This window comes from Setaria viridis, chromosome 4 (genome assembly GCF_005286985.2).
Source record: "Setaria viridis chromosome 4, Setaria_viridis_v4.0, whole genome shotgun sequence".
Taxonomy (NCBI): domain Eukaryota; kingdom Viridiplantae; phylum Streptophyta; class Magnoliopsida; order Poales; family Poaceae; genus Setaria; species Setaria viridis.
The window spans coordinates 39,853,427-39,870,058 of NC_048266.2; the positions used below are offsets into that span (position 1 = coordinate 39,853,427).

At 45.2% G+C, this 16,632-nt stretch overlaps 4 protein-coding genes across 10 annotated transcripts; 1 reads left to right on the forward strand and 3 right to left on the reverse strand.

Annotated features, from left to right (window-relative positions):
• Positions 1 to 221: 221 nt before the first annotated feature.
• Positions 222 to 2,186, forward strand: LOC140222536 (uncharacterized). The gene is made up of 5 exons (XM_072293386.1): positions 222 to 457; positions 932 to 1,063; positions 1,292 to 1,427; positions 1,524 to 1,638; positions 1,769 to 2,186. Exons 1-5 carry the CDS (start codon positions 357 to 359, stop codon positions 1,813 to 1,815), a joined length of 531 nt encoding a protein of 176 aa, XP_072149487.1. The 5' UTR covers positions 222 to 356; the 3' UTR covers positions 1,816 to 2,186.
• Positions 2,187 to 2,708: 522 nt separating this feature from the next.
• Positions 2,709 to 6,316, reverse strand: LOC117852939 (uncharacterized). 5 transcript variants are annotated; one of them, XM_034735250.2, is made up of 7 exons: positions 5,947 to 6,316; positions 5,586 to 5,845; positions 4,864 to 5,437; positions 4,427 to 4,781; positions 4,154 to 4,239; positions 3,769 to 3,963; positions 2,709 to 3,663 (listed from the first exon to the last, which is right to left on the reverse strand). In XM_034735250.2, the coding sequence occupies exons 1-7, from the start codon at positions 6,154 to 6,156 to the stop codon at positions 2,998 to 3,000; spliced, it is 2,346 nt and encodes a 781-aa protein (XP_034591141.1). In that variant the 5' UTR covers positions 6,157 to 6,316; the 3' UTR covers positions 2,709 to 2,997. The 5 variants fall into 5 exon arrangements, with proteins under 5 accessions (XP_034591141.1, XP_034591140.1, XP_034591142.1 ...); XM_034735249.2 differs by having other exon boundaries at positions 4,145 to 4,239; positions 5,947 to 6,314; XM_034735251.2 differs by having other exon boundaries at positions 4,145 to 4,239; positions 5,586 to 5,826; positions 5,947 to 6,313.
• Positions 6,317 to 6,834: 518 nt separating this feature from the next.
• On the reverse strand, positions 6,835 to 11,386 carry LOC117852942 (uncharacterized). Its single transcript, XM_034735256.2, has 10 exons — positions 10,642 to 11,386; positions 10,480 to 10,545; positions 10,248 to 10,340; positions 9,961 to 10,056; positions 9,473 to 9,526; positions 9,188 to 9,391; positions 8,821 to 8,952; positions 8,650 to 8,715; positions 7,660 to 7,962; positions 6,835 to 7,532 (listed from the first exon to the last, which is right to left on the reverse strand). The coding sequence occupies exons 1-10, from the start codon at positions 11,245 to 11,247 to the stop codon at positions 7,053 to 7,055; spliced, it is 2,100 nt and encodes a 699-aa protein (XP_034591147.1). The 5' UTR covers positions 11,248 to 11,386; the 3' UTR covers positions 6,835 to 7,052.
• Positions 11,387 to 11,945: 559 nt separating this feature from the next.
• On the reverse strand, positions 11,946 to 15,648 carry LOC117852946 (uncharacterized). 3 transcript variants are annotated; one of them, XM_034735261.2, is made up of 12 exons: positions 15,352 to 15,645; positions 15,034 to 15,216; positions 14,733 to 14,816; positions 14,510 to 14,628; positions 14,260 to 14,361; positions 13,789 to 13,908; positions 13,595 to 13,660; positions 13,251 to 13,317; positions 13,040 to 13,093; positions 12,797 to 12,889; positions 12,467 to 12,499; positions 11,946 to 12,387 (listed from the first exon to the last, which is right to left on the reverse strand). In XM_034735261.2, the coding sequence occupies exons 1-12, from the start codon at positions 15,454 to 15,456 to the stop codon at positions 12,289 to 12,291; spliced, it is 1,125 nt and encodes a 374-aa protein (XP_034591152.1). In that variant the 5' UTR covers positions 15,457 to 15,645; the 3' UTR covers positions 11,946 to 12,288. The 3 variants fall into 3 exon arrangements, with proteins under 3 accessions (XP_034591152.1, XP_034591153.1, XP_034591154.1); XM_034735262.2 differs by lacking the exon at positions 13,595 to 13,660 and having other exon boundaries at positions 15,352 to 15,648; XM_034735263.2 differs by lacking the exons at positions 13,595 to 13,660; positions 13,789 to 13,908 and having other exon boundaries at positions 15,352 to 15,648.
• Between the last annotated feature and the right edge of the window lie 984 nt (positions 15,649 to 16,632).

Sequence of the window (16,632 nt, forward strand, 5' to 3'; positions counted from 1 at the left end):
TAGCCGCGGCACCTTCCCACGTCCGGGCTACCGGCATGAACAAGTTGCAATAGTACTAAAGTAAAAAAAACTACACAACTCGATGAAAATATCACGCGCTAAATATTATCGTTTCACCGTAGCAACGCAGGAACATGTATAGAACGAGAAAAATAATTCATTTTTCACTGTAGGTACCAAAAGTCCAAAACAGGGCCCAACAATTCCAAAGGCTCATTAAGCAAAAGCCTTCCCCGTTTCGTCGTCGTGTTGGTCCGGCCGTCTCGGGAGGGAAGAAACCTTTGGAAACCCTAGCCACGCCACGCCCCCCCTCTCCGCTTCCCGGCTGCTCTGCGCTGCTAGGAGAGGAGGAAGCTATGGGCGCCGAGGAGGACGCTGCTGCCCGCCGCGAGCGCCTCCGTGCCCTCCGCGCCGCCAAGGAGCTCCTATCCACCCCCGCCCCCGACGGAGAACAGCAGTAAGATCTCTCCCCTCCCGTCCCCTACCCTATCTCACTAGATAATTCCGCACCTACTGTTTTCTAGTAGTTAGCTTCTTTTAATGGAGCTGTGCGTATAACAGGAACCACTCCTCACTAACCTTAGCGCCAATCTCACAAATCTGGACATGCAGAGTTGCTTCTCCTTTTGCCACAACTCAGTGGTGTTTGCTAGATCTTTATCTGACCAATTGGGTTTCATTTGTTTTCTTTATTTTTTTAAAAAAAGAGAGAAAAAGGTTGAGTTAACTTGAATGGATTTGTTGATGCTGGACACTGTTTTTATGTTTGAACAAGTGGAAGGGTGGGAACTACCAAGTAGGTACATTGCTGGGTCTTGATGATCTGCTTTAGTGGGTATCATGAAGCATGGGCATAAAATGCAAATTCTATCTATGCTCTGTTCAGTACATGCTACTAAATGCTGGTTCTTATGCTTGTTGATTGTATCAGAAATGGAACCCATGGTGCCACAGAAGAACACGTGGAACAGCCTGCATTACCAGGTCCACAGGATGCACCTGATGAAGCTTCTAAGGAGAACATTAGCTCCATTGAGGAGGTCGAGGAGGTTCAAGATGATGGGTAAGTCTATTTTTTTTTAAAAAAAAATATCTTGAACGCGGATTGTGCATCTTCTATTTCATTGAAGAATAGTATTGCCATATATGATAATTCCAAGCCATTCACTGAATCCCTTGTATGTGAATGTAAGAGAACCTCCATCTTTGATTTAATGGTCTTGGTAGATTTGAGTTCTGTTTAGTGCTGAGTGAGATATTTTTTTATGAGTGTGCGTTCTTTTTGATGCAGTGAGCTTCCTGCCATGAAGTTCAGAAACTACCTTCCTCATGATGAACAACTCCGAGGTGGTAAGCTAGCTCCAGTTTCTCTTCCTAAGTTTGAAGATCCAATCAGTGCTGAAGCTGCAGAACCAAAGCAAGTGGAGGTACTATCTTGGTGTTCTCAAATTCAAGATCTCTTGTTTGTACTTTTGACAAGGTAAGCTGTCAATTAATCCTTCAACATTATACTGTGCATGCAGAACCCTTTTGGAAACATAGCCCCAAAGAATCCAAACTGGGATCTGAAACGTGATGTGCAGAAGAGAATTGACAAACTGGAGAAGCGAACACAGAAAGCATTGGCGGAAATTGCATGTGAGTGCTCAAATATGATTAATTGGCAGATTATTCCTTCATTTTCCATTGAGTTCCTTGTGTGATTTTTTTGTTTGTTTTCTTGGTTGGGCACTTACACATTGATATTTAATTACTCCGCCGCTTGCAGTGGAGCAACAGAGGGAGAAAGAAGCCCTGGAGGAAGCTCAAGATTGACCAACCTGAGTCAGTGACAGAACTCGTAATATGTAAGGTACTTGGGGCGCTTAGTGTATCTACCGGTGGGGATGAACTGAAGTGAAGCAACCTTGATGAGTATGAGAGATGGTGCCTGGATAGGACTTGTTTTTGAGGTAGGATAGCTAATATATAAAACTAGAGTGAAATTTGTCCAGTGCTACATGAAAACCTGAACTGTAGTAGTTGTGTCCTGTTTTATGTAGACCAGATCAAACTAGTGGGGTGATTATGAAGCATGCCTTCATGCTGCGCTGAGCAGAGTGAGGGTATGTTTGGTTGGTTGTATTATTTGATTCATGTATGAAATGGTTCAAAATAATGATGATCCTTTTGTTTGGTTGGTTGAATTGTACCAACTCATTCAGGATGAAGTCATCCCACTTAATACATTATTTTACTAATAGGAGTGAACCATATGGTATAAATAAATTGGTTGAACCCCACCATCCAGGATCATCATGCATGCATCATGTGGTGCATGCAACCAAACACATCCTGAATCTTTTACATTCTGGCTCTTTTGGAAAACATATTTTACAATGGAAAAGAAACTCCTGGTGTACATGAAGTCCCCTCCCTGTGCCTTGCTCCCCAACCCCAATATCTGCTATTCCCAGTCCGCTCTCCACAATTGCTACTTGTATCCTAAGGTATCACATGAATGTAGCTGAAAGTGAAAGTGAGGTTGATTTCGGCATTTCTGTTCCATCCCTCCTCTACTTATCTGAGTTTTTCTTCTTGAGAATTTTTCAAAACCTGTAAGCTTTCTTTTATGGGGTCTTCATGATCCAACTAAATATTGCCCCCTAGTACACATCAATAATACTTTGCGCGTGAGAAACATATAAAGGATGCCTGTAAGTCAGAAATAAGCAGCTCAGGGCGCAACAAAGGAACTGTTGCTTGTTATATTTGTTCAGTGAGGAGAGTTGACGAGATGCATATGTGTATCTATCTAGTTGAGTGAAAACTGTAGCTCTAGCTGGGTGGTATGGTACATCCATAGGCTCTTTTACATACAATGATACAATCGCAAACAGTCTCCCACATCATTTCATTTTGTAGGAGCTGTTGCCAGGCACTATAAATGAGGATTTCTCATTTCATTTTTGTTGAGTAGCAGTTGTCATCTCTACTGTCTACTCTTGACTAACTGTGCTAACTAGGAGCAGGAGCAGGAGCAGGGGTGGTAGCCCGCTCCAAGCCTGGCAGGAGCAGGCTGTTGTTGCTCCTCGCATTCTCCCGCATCTTCCCGACGATATGCTTGCCCTTCTCCTCCAGCTTGCCCCCCATCCTCCTGCCCAGGTCCATCACCCGGGCACGCCTAGCACCGCGCTTCCTCTTCACATCTCCGGCCTCCTCACTGGCAGAGGTCCCTGCAGCTACCACCATGGCTCTGTCATCTCTGCTGCTGCCCCTCAGCAGTGGCATCCTCAGCTGATCCCCTGTCGCATCCTCACAAGATTGCAGGGGAGCTCCACTTGCTGAAACTAGCTGGGACTGCCAGTGCCGGCTCGTTGATGCTTCTGCTTGCTCTGATCCATCAAAGCATATTTTTGTCTTGGGCAATTCATTCTCGCTTCTCGTTGAAGAAGCAGGTGGACTCGACTTGTTCTTCGCAATGGCCTTCGACACTGATGCTTCCCCAGGTAGCTCTCTGGTCGTGCCTACAGGGGGCCTTGCACTATTCTCAGTGGTTGGCTCACGGTTGAGCCATATAAAAGGCGCTATCTTGCGAGGCACCCAGTCATCCTTATCTGATATCATCCACGAGACTGGAATACTTTCACAGTTGGGAAGCACCAAGCTCTGATGAAGCGAAGCCTGTGTATTTGTAGGACACCAACCAAATGTTCCCAGATTTAATAACACAGATTTACCGGCAAATAACAGGTTAGTCATGGCTCATGGGAGGTAAGTAAAAACCACCTTAATTCTGTTGCCGATAAGCGAGGCTATGTGGCTGTTGGTGATCTTCCTGTCCCCGACTGATGATTCCAACTCCCACTCTATCTCTGGCATGGACGTGAACCCATACCAAATTCGGTCACCTGGAGGAGGCTTTATATGTAGGCGCATTGTCCCACGGATACTTGATATTTTAATTGCTAATGATAATGGCACCTTTTTGCAAGGAAAATGAGAAAATACAGTACACATCAAAACTTCCCTGGCCACACTACATAAATAGAAATATGAAAATTGTCCAGACTAGATATGCTCTTTTCCATGATTTACGCCTTAGCGCACAACCAGTTGTCCATCGGGTAATGTGTCGGTATGGTATAGCAAAACAAGAACTAACCTGTGATACCTGGTCAGCTATTGAATGCAAGATTCTTTTCCACCTCGACATATATGTTGATGTCCATCCAGTGCTCTTTGACTTCCTTAATGCATCTGCCACAACCTCAAAAGGTCATCAATTGCCTCAAGATGATGTTTTCACAGGACCATCATGCTCAGAATAGATAGGTGACAGTTCTCACGTCACATGCTATTGATTTCATCATTTACACATACATTAAATGCCGATTCCAATAACAAGCAGACAAAGAAAGCGCATAAGAGTAGAATTGTCACGAACCTGCTTCATCATCATCCCCCACTACAGAATCCAAAGCTTCTGAAGACCTGAATTGGTTACCATATTGCTCAATGCTATCAAGGACATCCGAACCCACATCCCCGTTAGAATCATCTTTAAGACTAGTCCTCATTATGTCTTTTTCCAACTCTGGCTCCTGAATCTCAAGTCTTGTTTCAATATGCAGAAGCATTCCACTAGAATAGTTAAAATCGACTTCAAAAGCCCACAGCTCGTTCAAATCCAGTGGGATGACTCTCATTCTGTGTAGATATGGTGGAAGCTTTCCAAGACTGAGGCCAGCAAGTGTAATTTCTCCAATGTAGGCTGGAGTTCTCGTGTTTGATAATGTTCGCTGACAACATACAAGAATCAATCAATAGAAAGAAAATATGAACAATGGATGAACGCACCTGAAAATATCAGCATCATCTGACCTGAATGCGTGCTTTGATGGCCTTGGTGACCTCACCATTCATTTTAGCATCAAAAAACAACCGAGAGAACAGGAGGTTCCAACAAAGTGTACCCTCATCTGCAAGCTTTTCTTCCACATTTGTATGGGAGGAATCAGATAGCTGGCTGTTGGAACTCACGGAAGAGCTAGGTGTAGTAGGTTGCTTTATATCCTGTTTAGATGTTACCGGACTTTTGCTGTCGGGAGAAGCCTTTACTGGTGCCTTCTTTGCCAACCTTTTTAGAAGATTTCTGAATTTTGAAGATCCATCGGTCTTTACAGTGCTGTCCACAAGTACTTGTTCCAGGCCCGAGAGCATGGAGGGTTTTAGAAAACATGGGTATCCAGCATTCAAAGAGGATATGTAGCTGCGGAACTCTCGAGCCAACATGGCATGGAACTTGTGCTTGTCCTTGTCAGTAGTAGATGCAAGACGAAGTGCTTTACACCATGATTCCTTTTCCCAAGAGGTTTGTGCATAAACATAGCATACCTTGCTCCCCCTGGAAACCTGAGATTCCTTGCTTTCCAGTTTTATTGGATACCTCTTGGCCCTGATGGAAGAGGTTATAGCCAAACTGTCTGAGCCATTGAAACCAGGAAGAACGACTAGTCTGATTGCTTGCTTTGTACAACAATTCTGGCTATTAAAATCTGGAGAAAAGGAAAGATGAAATGGAGGAAGATTGCATACATACTAACCATTTACGCGAGGGTAGATTTGATGCAGAGACAGCAACAATTGTAGAATCCAGCAGGTGGATGGTGGTGGTCTGCTGAGAAGCATCATCAGGTGCAGACAAGGTGAGCGAGTGGCCTTCAAGTTTAGCCAACATCTTCACAGGGAAAACCTCCACGACGGTCTTCTTGTCTTTGATCCCCCCGTGGCTTTGGGCATCATTTGATGGGTGGTGGCTGGCTTTGGCGGGCATCTTTTCTTGCTCTAGAATCCACAGGAAACCCTGAATTCCACACAATCCATAGTCGAATTGCTTGATTGCTTGCTCGCTCGCTCGCTTGCAACGCGAATCGGATTGGATTGGATGATGGATTGGATTCCTACCTGTCGCTTGAGGTCCCCGAGAGGAGGAGGAGGCGGAGCCGGAGATGTGTCGTCGCTGGAATTGGAGGAGGAATTGGAGGGGCGGGTGGTGGTGGTGGTGAGGGTGCGGATGGCCCAGAGGAGTGCTGCCCCCTCGGCGATGGCCAGGGAGAGGACGCCGACGACGAACCCCACCACCAGCAACGCCACCGCTACCGCCATGGCCACCATGGTGGAATTCCGTTATTTTTATCGGCCTCCGCTCCGCCTGATCAAAGTATGGCTGCGCAACCCACGCCAAACGGAACGGAACGGAACAGAGTATTATACAAGGCGTCGGAGGAAAGCAGCAGTTGACCACCCGGACGGACAGACAAATGCACGGAGGAGCAGAGGCACGCAAAGAATGGCATTCCTATTTCCTCTTGTTTCCATCTCTTTCTCAAAAAAAAAAGAAAGAAGGAAAAGATGACAAGTAGGGGCACACAATTGCACACCACCTGTTTTTAAAAAGTCGCTTTATAGTTTTCTAAAACACAATTGCACTTCAAAATATTCTAAAACAATACTTCGAACAGGGGCAGGATCACCAAAGAAAACGTTTATGAAATAGGAGTTAGGGTTAGTTTGGTAGGGTTTAAAAAAAGAGCCAGAACCGGAGGAGCTATTTTTTTTAGCTTTAGCTTCTTCATATAAAGCTTCTTCATATAAAACGGCTCCAGCTCCTCCAGCGCTGAAGCCATTTTTGACCAAACCGTTTGGTAGAGCTTCAGCTGGAGCCGCCGAAGAAGCCGTAGCCCTGCCAAACTGGCCCACAGTTGCTGGCAGTGCGCACAGCTAAAACAAAACTAGATACGATACATGATTTTGCAAACAAAAAAGAAAGCAGAGCAACTGCTACTAGTAGTATAGTATCATTAGTAAGTATATTGGATGGAATAGTTCTGGAAAAAAGATGCTCTCTTCTATCATACAACAACATGAATCCAACACTTGGTGCAGGCTAAAACAAAATAGCCCGTGTAACATGCATACCCCCAGTTCTATTCGCTAGCCCCCGGTTTGGTTTGGTTTGCTTATATATGCAAAGTCTTCTATCAAATAAGTAACACACTTCCTTCTCAACATCATCTGTATTCCGCTGAAGAAGCCCTCGGTTTACCGCTGCTTGACGAGTTGAGGTGCAGAGACACAAATATCACCCCGATCACAACTATCAGGCACCCCACCAGCGTGCTGAAGAAAAGAGCCCCAGGCTGCCTTATCTGCACGAATCCGTACACTCCCCCCGATGTCACCACAACCATGTCGGTCAGGCCGTCGCCCGAGAAATCCTCCATGATCAGCGCATGGGTGGGAGGCGCCGGAAGCTCGATTATGGCCAGTATGCCACCAGAAGGTGATAGCACCACAGCCTCCTGATCGCCGCCCGCGATGATCACCTCTTTTCGGTCATAGGAACGCAATGAGAAAGCCTTCAAAGTAGGAACCACTATGTTCTCCATCATCCCCGACGGAGATGGGAGATTGGACCATGTTGCCCCTGTTGATACTTGCCACCTCCATACCGCATCATGGCCAAGCAGCCCAGGAGAGTACGAAGTCACCTACAGTCACAAGCATACCACCATTTTGTGCACACTTGTCAGTGTTAAGGCTAAAGGTTGCATCAACATGAACTACTAGTTAAAAAAAAGGGAGGGGAGGGGGGGCACTCAAGGCACAAATGCTGACCTCTCCCTGGCTTGTCAAAAAGACGATATCTCCATGGCTTCCTCTCCTGTGTTTATGCCCATCATCTGTCTGGACCAGGATAGGAGTCGCAACCTCTAAACCAGTCGTATCAAATTTCCTCCCAAAACTTCTCGAAAAGTCACCGTGATGGAACAGATTAAAATGGTTGTAATGGCAGATAGACACATTAAAAAGTTGCTCCCGCACTGGAACACCCGATGTAGCAACTGCCCAACACGGTTTCAGCACTTCCATTGACCCACTTACAACTGTCTGCTCTTTAATGCCGTTTCCACCAACAACCTACACAAATGGTGAACATCAACCATTACTTCTACATAGACAAAGGGAGGCCACGACAATAAACACAGCATCAATGCAGATAGCTACCGAAGAACAGTATGCCAAATGCTTTGCCGATCTCAGTAGAGGAGAATGGCATTACAAGTTAGAACTGATTAGGCACACGATATTATGATGGCTCTAAGTTGGATATGTCTGTCCCCAATGGCACATGTGAAAATCAGCTTTTAGACATCAAAGTATGTAACAAACAAGAATATTCGTGTCATGTTAACATTATATTGATGCAAGCATTGCACCTTACACATGACTACAGTAGATATACAAGATAGCAATGCAATCGACATGCAAGAAATGCAAATCATTTTAACTCATTTTTCTGGCAATAAAACCATAGAAAACAAATCAAAAGGTAAGGATAGACAGAGGATATCATTTTCTCCTTCCAGAAAGAATTAAAAATCCATCACTTGAACTTGTTCAATGGTTTCAGAACCATATCAATCTACTGGAAGACCACATCATCTTACAAGTCAAGCAGTCGACCTACTTAATGGGCATATCCAAATATCGCAAATTCTTAAGCTTACGGACAGGAAATATGAATTACATGAACAACCCAGAACCAAAGAAAAGCTGGTGTACATAAAAAACTAAATCCCAGCACTAGTAATAACCCCAACGCACCTGAACATGATCTAGAACTCCATCTCCATTAATATCTGCATGAAGCCCTCCTTCGGTTAAATGAAGCTGGAAATAAGAATAGTATCAAAAAAAAATCAAGTCAGAGGTGATACACTGAATGGTTGCATCGTATTAAAGTAAAATAAAATTACAGGGATATATCTTGTTGACCTTGCATATTGTACGTCCAGAAGCTAGATGGACAGCCTCTATCCCTTCCTTTTCATGTGCAACGATAACATTAGGAACCCACCATACTTGAGTATGATTAGTGATTGTCGGAATGTACATCGTCCTCTGTGTCTGCAATAAAAGCAAAAGTTGCATCTCATTAGAAAACATTAGGTGTTTGACTTCACCGTGTGCGAACACTGTAATCTATTTGGACAAAACTACAAAAAGAAGCATAACAAAGAGACAAGACACAGTATATGTAAGGACATCCATGGTGCTTCATGCAGGGACTTGAAGATGACCGCAATCATTCCTAGAAGACAAGGCAAATTCTGAATGCAACAGCCGTGTTTATGCGTCATACCTTCCTGACTTTATTTGAGCTAGCAATATCTGCAGCCTTCCCAAGCACTCTAGCTATTCTATTGGAAGCATCCTTTCCAGGTGGATTGTGTTCAATGGGCTTGTTCACACTATTAATAGCAGCCTTTCCTTGTGTTTTCTTCACTTGTTTCCTTTTATGCCTTCTAAAATGTGCAAGCTGTAGGGTAGTATCCTCTCTCCTATCCTGAAAAGGAAAACATCAAATCTAAGTTCAATGATTCCAGAGTATCAAAACTAAATATAAGAAAACATGTACTGTTCTTACCCAATGATGAGGCATGACGCCAAGAATTGATTCTCTGAATTCACGACATTCAAACTGAAAATTGACATGTGACATGTTAGATTCAAATTAGCCAAGATATCACTGTGTGAAACAAAAAAAGAGCAAAGAACAACACATTTGACATCTATACTCAAATCAAACCACAAATAGGTAGCAAGATTTGACATCTTGAGTTTACATGAATTTTCCATGGACTTGAGACCTTTAAAGCTCAAAAAACATAACACACTTTAGGTTGGAAAAGCATTGCCACCAAGCAGAGTGCAAATAAGTAAGCAATTCAGGCCATCATAACAATAGCTGCTACAACAATAATTGATGACACCAACTTCATCAGAAGACAATCCACAACACAATACTTAAATCAAGCAACAGAGAGCATATGAAAACATTGACACAAGACTTGCTCAAATATGAATATCTGCTTCTAGGTACCCACTACTAAGATTGGTGAAGATAATCCTGACCTGACCAGGCTGACGACTATTGAGGGCATGGACATCAAGCTTGTAATTGTGCTGTGGTATCATCACTGAAGCATCTGATGGCTGTGACTGGATGTTCTGCCAGACCAAAAGAGAAACTTAGCAATGATATATAAGCCAAGTCCTGTGAAGACATTAAACTTTATGTAGTGTCAAGTTATATTTGACCTTTCCATGCTAAGACGGAACATGAAATAAAGAGGAACATCCTTTTGACTAACAGTGGAGCCAAATTACTGACATAAAATGAGAAGTTAAATTCAGTGCACCTCATTCTTCCGGCTCCATCTTCGCTCGCCAGTACGTCCAGCGAAGGCATAAAGGGCAAAATGGCGCAGGTCTGCAGTGCCAGTCTCAGAGCCCTGCACGGGATTGAGGTGAAGCACCAACACAGGTTAGGTCTCTTGGTGAATGTAAGTAGCCAAGGTAAGGCAACAAATGGTTCGGTTTCATAGCAATCTAAGAAGCTGTTTCCTACACAGGGGGGGAAGAAAAAGAAACCTGTTTTTCATCGGTGCTTCTGCGGTGGTCTTCTGGCATCATAAATTCGTCGAAAAGATCTGCCGACTGAATTACAAGGGTATAAGCGAGTAGCACATCCAAATCCAAGCAAGCAAAGCATGTGGACCAATACAGTACAAATAGTGCGAAGAGGCAACATACATGGTGCTGCATTTCCATCCTTCCTCCTACGATGACAAGGCCAGCATCTCCATGCTTGAGAGTGTAGTTGGTTATGGAGATGGCGACCTCGCGGTGGTGTGCGCCATGAGGGAAGTCATCCTGGAGATTCTGCTCCCATAGCTTTTTGAGGTTGTGGTCGAAGCACAAGACGGACCATCCGGATGTGACGACGACGAGGACCTGCTTCCTGACGTCGCCAGCTCGGTAGGAGCGGTCGACGTTGCCGACCGCCATGGCGATGGGCCGCCGGCCGGAGGCGACCCGGACGTTGTCGGGGAGGAGGGAGATGTCGGCCATGAGGCGGGCCTCGTGGAAGGAGGTGTCATCGTTGATGTGGCGGGCGTGGGGCGGCTGGAGGACCTGGATCTTGGCGTCGTGGGTGGGGAGGAGGACCTCGGGCTTGCCGTCGCCGTTGAGGTCGGCGATGAGGGGCGGGGGCAGGCGGTCGGCCTCGTACTTGATGGGGAAGTCCTCGTCGGCGAGGTGGTACCAGGACTCGCGGAAGGAGAAGTCGCCCTCGTGGTGGAGGGAGAAGAAGACGGCGAAGGCGGCGAGCAGTAGGATCCCCAGATCCCGCTTCCGCATCCTCGAAATCGAAACTAACCCCTAACCCCTGATCAGGAGAAGAAACCCTAACCCCCTCCCTCCCTCGCTAGTAGTCGCTCTGGCAGCTCCTAGAGAGAGTGAGGAACCCCATCCATCGGGGAAGAGAACAAGTTCTTCCTCCTCCCTGCAGGGCTGCAGGTGGTGGAGGTGGAGCGACGGAGACGACGGAGACCCTCCACCAGGCCGGACCGGGCCGGATGCATAGTAGCGAATGGGCTTGGGCCAAATACATAAAATGGCCTTACCCCTACTCTGTCTGGCTGCAGCCAGCATTGTTGCAGTGCTACCATTTACTACGGCCCTGAGCTTCTGCTTTTGGGCTTTTGGCTGGAAAGCTAGCTTTCTGAAAGTTGATTTTTTGATTTCGGACCTTTTGTTATTAGCTTTTGTAATAAATTTTTATCTTCTCAGCACACCAAAAGCTAGAAAAAATTCCTCTCAACTAGCTTTTCAGCTCATTTCCTCAGAAGTTAACTTTCTACCCGAGAAGCTGAAACAAACAGGACCTAGGACTCTCTTGCCACTCACTGTCAGAAAAGAAAGGAAAAGAAAAGAAATACTCGTGTGTTCAGACGAGATAACACCGGAATTCCACTACCCAGGGAGGCTTCTTCTTCTTCTTACATGGTAGTACCATAATGCAATAGTACAGTTGTAGGAAAGAAATCTGCTCTAGGTTATGCATGTAAGATTTCTGGTTAAATAACTGCACAAGCGTCAAGCATGTATCTTTCTTATATGATATATCACTATACAATACAACTCTAGTCGACGGACCAAAAATTACAGCACTGTGTATAGTATAGTCCCTTGTTAGTTTCATCTCCTCCATAAGCTGCTCCTTGTATTGACGATAACATTTTCCAGTACTTCCTTTGTCTCACGGGGATAAAATCGTGGTGGTGTGTGTAAGTCATTCATCATCCTATAACTACTGCTATATATGACTGCGGCCACTGACCAGCTTCACTCATCTGTGGTGTCATCACATTCTGCTCCCTAAGCAATCGACTTTTGAATTCAAGATTCAAAAGGATCCCTCCATCCTTCATCTTCCCTTACAGCCCTGTTCCACCGTTCTTTGAACTTCTCCAGCTCAGCTGATGATTGTCTTCTTATCTATTATAAAGGGATAATAAGTAATAATGACAACTTATAATTCTCTAATCTAGGAAGACAAGGCATAGGTTATACTCACATGGGTCCTCAAATCCAGTGATCTTCGAGGTGTCTACACCAACAAGAAAGGATGTCAGTAATGACATGTGTCGGTTACCTTTATTCTCTATTGTTACGATCATGCAGGTATACCCCAACTAAGGTAAAGAAACAAGAACTGGCAGCAAAACACAACAAAGAAAAAACTCCCAGGCTAGATCATTTATGTAATACGAATGGTAATCAGAGCGGAATATCTGAATGGATGATCCGACAAGATTTCAAACTAGTTTCGGAGAAAACAGTACACCGCGTCCTAAATTCCTTTACCAAGTCTTTAGAAAATATCAGTTTGTTACGACAAGCGTACCTTGCTGCTAAGTGATGGTCCTCCTAAAGATGGTATCCCTTGATGGACAACATACTCACTATCAATTACACCAACTTTCTCAGTTCGATCACCCTGAAATATCATGTGACTGTGTCAATTGGCATTTCGGTTTTCCTAGAAAATGCCCTGTGCCCATCTTGTTTAACAGAGGGCATGGTAGCTGAAATAGCATGTCTAAAAAGACATCCTATCTCTTAAGAATATGAAACATATCTCGAGTACCTGAGCACAATAGCCAAGCTTCATGTCAAGACCCCATCCATGAATCAGATCATTCTGCAAGCTCAAGAGATTAAAAAACAAGTAAAAGGTTATTAAAAGCTATGACCTTCCACTCACACTTTATGAAACCAAACAAGAGGTTGTTGACTTGTTATTGACTATCATCAAAATAATCTTTAAAAAAAATGGTCAGGCTAGAGGATAATCGCACCTGGATTAGATGCCACACACATTTCCAGGCAGCGCGAGAAAAAACTGGTGCCATGCCCTCAACCCACCTATCCAAGAATGCAAATCACAACATCTTCAGATGTTTTGTGGAATGTGTTGGGACAGTTCATAAGATAACTGGTCAAGAATCAACCAGCTGCAAAATGCGATTTTGCTTCAATAACCAAATGGTCTAACAAAATAGGAATAGGCTACATCAATGTTACTAGTTTTCTGAAATAAATATTATAAAGTATGAAGCGGTACATGAGTACCTCCCAAATAAAGTAACTGCATAAGAGTGCTTTTTAGAGCATAGAAATAATTTTTAGCTTAGGTCCTTACCCTGTACAAGGAGGTCCTTTACTTTCATCAGAACAATTCATACTAGGTCGATTGTCGTATATTCTCCTACATAAAAAGTTGAAAGGGTGTTTTTAGAGCATAGATTTTTTTTTTTGGTTTGGGGGGGGGGGGGGGGGCGCAGCGAGACGGGGACACAAAGGAAATTTGCGTGAAAATTAGAAAGATGGAAGCACCTGTGCACTTTTGACAGCTTATTGCGGATTGTGATTCGATGGTGGATATCAGTTGATAAATCAGGGTCCAGAGCAGGTTGTGTTATTTCTAAGCCTTCAGAAACCATTATATCCAGATACCTAGGCAGATAACATAAAATCTGAGGAAGCATCTTTCAACAGAAAAATAAATTTTAGGAGCTTATGTATACAAAGGAGGCGGAGATCATTTTGCAGAAATTCCTACCCCATTTCCATTGGATAAATCACACCAAACAGTAACACAAAATAACTTGGATTTACAAAGCCTATTCCCATTACCTAAAAGAGGTTACTCAGGACAGAGCACAAAAGAGTATGAGAATCAAATTAATGCAGCTGCTCTAGAAATGGCCAATATTCAGCACCCTTGGATGATAATATGGTTAGTTTGAATTTGGAAACTTAGTAACGTGTCTGACTAGTGGAAAAGGATTATGGCATTACGCATACCTTCTTGGGTTAAAGTTATCCACTCCAAGGTCTTCATCCCATAAAAAGATGAAATCATATATAGCCATGACATCAGGATGAAGAAAACGCTTAGCAAACCACCTGCAGCAGGAATGCGAGTTTAATTCTTCTGAGAAGGGGGGCATATATGATGGAAGGCAAACTGCTGCAGCACGTACTGAAAAAGGACTATCAGAAGTCCAGCTACCGTACTCATACATAACAGAACGATGAGGTTTCATACAGTTACCATTTTGTTTGGTTGTGAGCGAGAATATGTATGGCCTTATCGCTCCACTCAAGATGACGCCATCCATCTACATTTCCATCGTAATGGAAGAGCATTACTGCATAGTTTTCCTTGAGAAACTACAGGAAGCAAACAATCATATTAGATAAACCTCTCTCCTGTTTTCCCAGGCAACATAGACAGCTCTGGATAAGGGAAAGGACAAGTTGATCGAAACACAGACCTTACGTGCCATAGTGTCGACGTTTTTTATTTGGGAGATGCCAACTGCCATGGCCAGGAGAGCACTGGGGTCATCATTTTTATTCTGCGTGTATAAGGGAGCATGATAATAATTAGCAATTAGCAAGGAAACGGCGTACTAATAACGGATAAAAAATGGTGATTCCTGGAACGACTAGTTTGTGGTGTGGAAGGCTCTAACACCTGTGCATTTCGCAGAAAAGAAGCGACTTTGCAAAATTCAGAGCTATACTGAGTGACTTATGAATTCAGACAAGCAGTCAGTCACAAGAGAAAGGTACCTTGTGGGTGGCTGCAGCGGAGTCATCCCAGAGCGGTCGGAGATACATGTCGGAGTGGCGCTCGACGATCCCGCGCGGCAAGGAGTTGGTGGTGGCAGTGGCCGCCTTGGTGGTGATCCCCAAGTGAATGCGGTTGGTATTTTCTTGCGTGGCAGAGGCAAAGCCGGCCTTCCCGAGATCCACCTGAAGATTTCAGAGCAAGAAGTGTCCAGAGACAGACAGCGCGGCGGGTGAAGAAACAAGAAAGGGAGGGGGAGCTAAAAATGGAAAAATAGCTAGGCCCGGCGGGGCGGAGATGGATGGAGGAGGGATGGCAACCTTGAGGTGGTGGTACTGGATCTGTAGGCAGGCGAGGAGGACGAGCGCGACGACCGCCGCCACGACGCCGCAGCGGCGCGGCGTCGGCGGCGGCGGGTGCTTCATCGCTGGGGCGGCCTTCCGTGCTAGAGGCGGTGGGGGGCTCCGTTGCCGCGGGAGGAGGTTCTGGAGGGTTCTAGAAGGAAAGGAAATGGAAGGGAAGGTGACGCGTGACGGTGAGGAGGCGGCTTTCTCTCTGCTGGTGCTGGTGCTGTTGCTGGGGGAGGAGGAAGAAGGTGAGGAAGGAAGAGGGTTCTATAATTTATTATTTCCTTTCCATTTCCCCTCCCGTTCGTTTTATGGGCCGGCCGGGCCGGTTCGGTTCGTTGGGTTGACACCCGCTCTCCACCTTCGCTTGTCTGGTTAGTCCCCTTCCCGTTCCCGTAACTAAAGGCATTAAACGAGTTGAACAATAACCGACTTGCTCCCTAATCATTGCTGCCCCTGTCGCACTCCTGCTCCTCCTATCGCGGCCGCCGGCAGTCACACTGTGCCACCCGGACGATCTCCGCGCGATGCGAGCCTTCGTCAGGAACCTCACGAGCGCTGACAGTGCCGATCTCCGTGTTACGTGGTCCCCCTCCTCCTCCTCCTCCTCCTCTCCCCGCCTACAACGCCGGCAACCGCGTTGCGTCTCTGCGCCTCCCCGCACGCAGCCTCGCGAGGCCCCTCCTGATGGGTTGGAGCGGCAGCGGGGGCGGGAGCCGACCGCGGGACGAGTGGGGTAAGGGAGGAGGCACGAGGTATTAATGAGAGGTACACCCTATCCAAGATTTCTTTTAGTTCCTGAAAGTGGTTCTAATTCCTAAAAGCAACCACTTGAAAAACTAAAGGACTAACCTTTAGTACTAAGGACTAAACACCCCCTAATTTGCTTTGCCTGGTTTAAAATTTTTTTGCTTTGCCTGCTTTGCTTTCGGTGGCCGGTGGGGTTGTGCATATAGCACGCGGGTCCTGCCAAACATTATCTTTTCTTTATTAAGAAAAAGGCCCACCACCTAACCTACCTCTCAACAGCAATGCTACGTGTCCATTCTTCTTACGCATAATTAAGCCATGCTCTTTTGTCCTTCCACCGTCACCAGTTAAGTCACCAATTAAGGGGTTGACACCAAAACTAGTTAGCAGTTACCTGCAGCTTGTCCTCCTAAGATGCGATGTGCATCTTGTTCAAACCAAAACGTATGCTAACAGCTCTCGGGTAGGGTGCACAAAACAACTAAAAAACCATAATACAAAAAA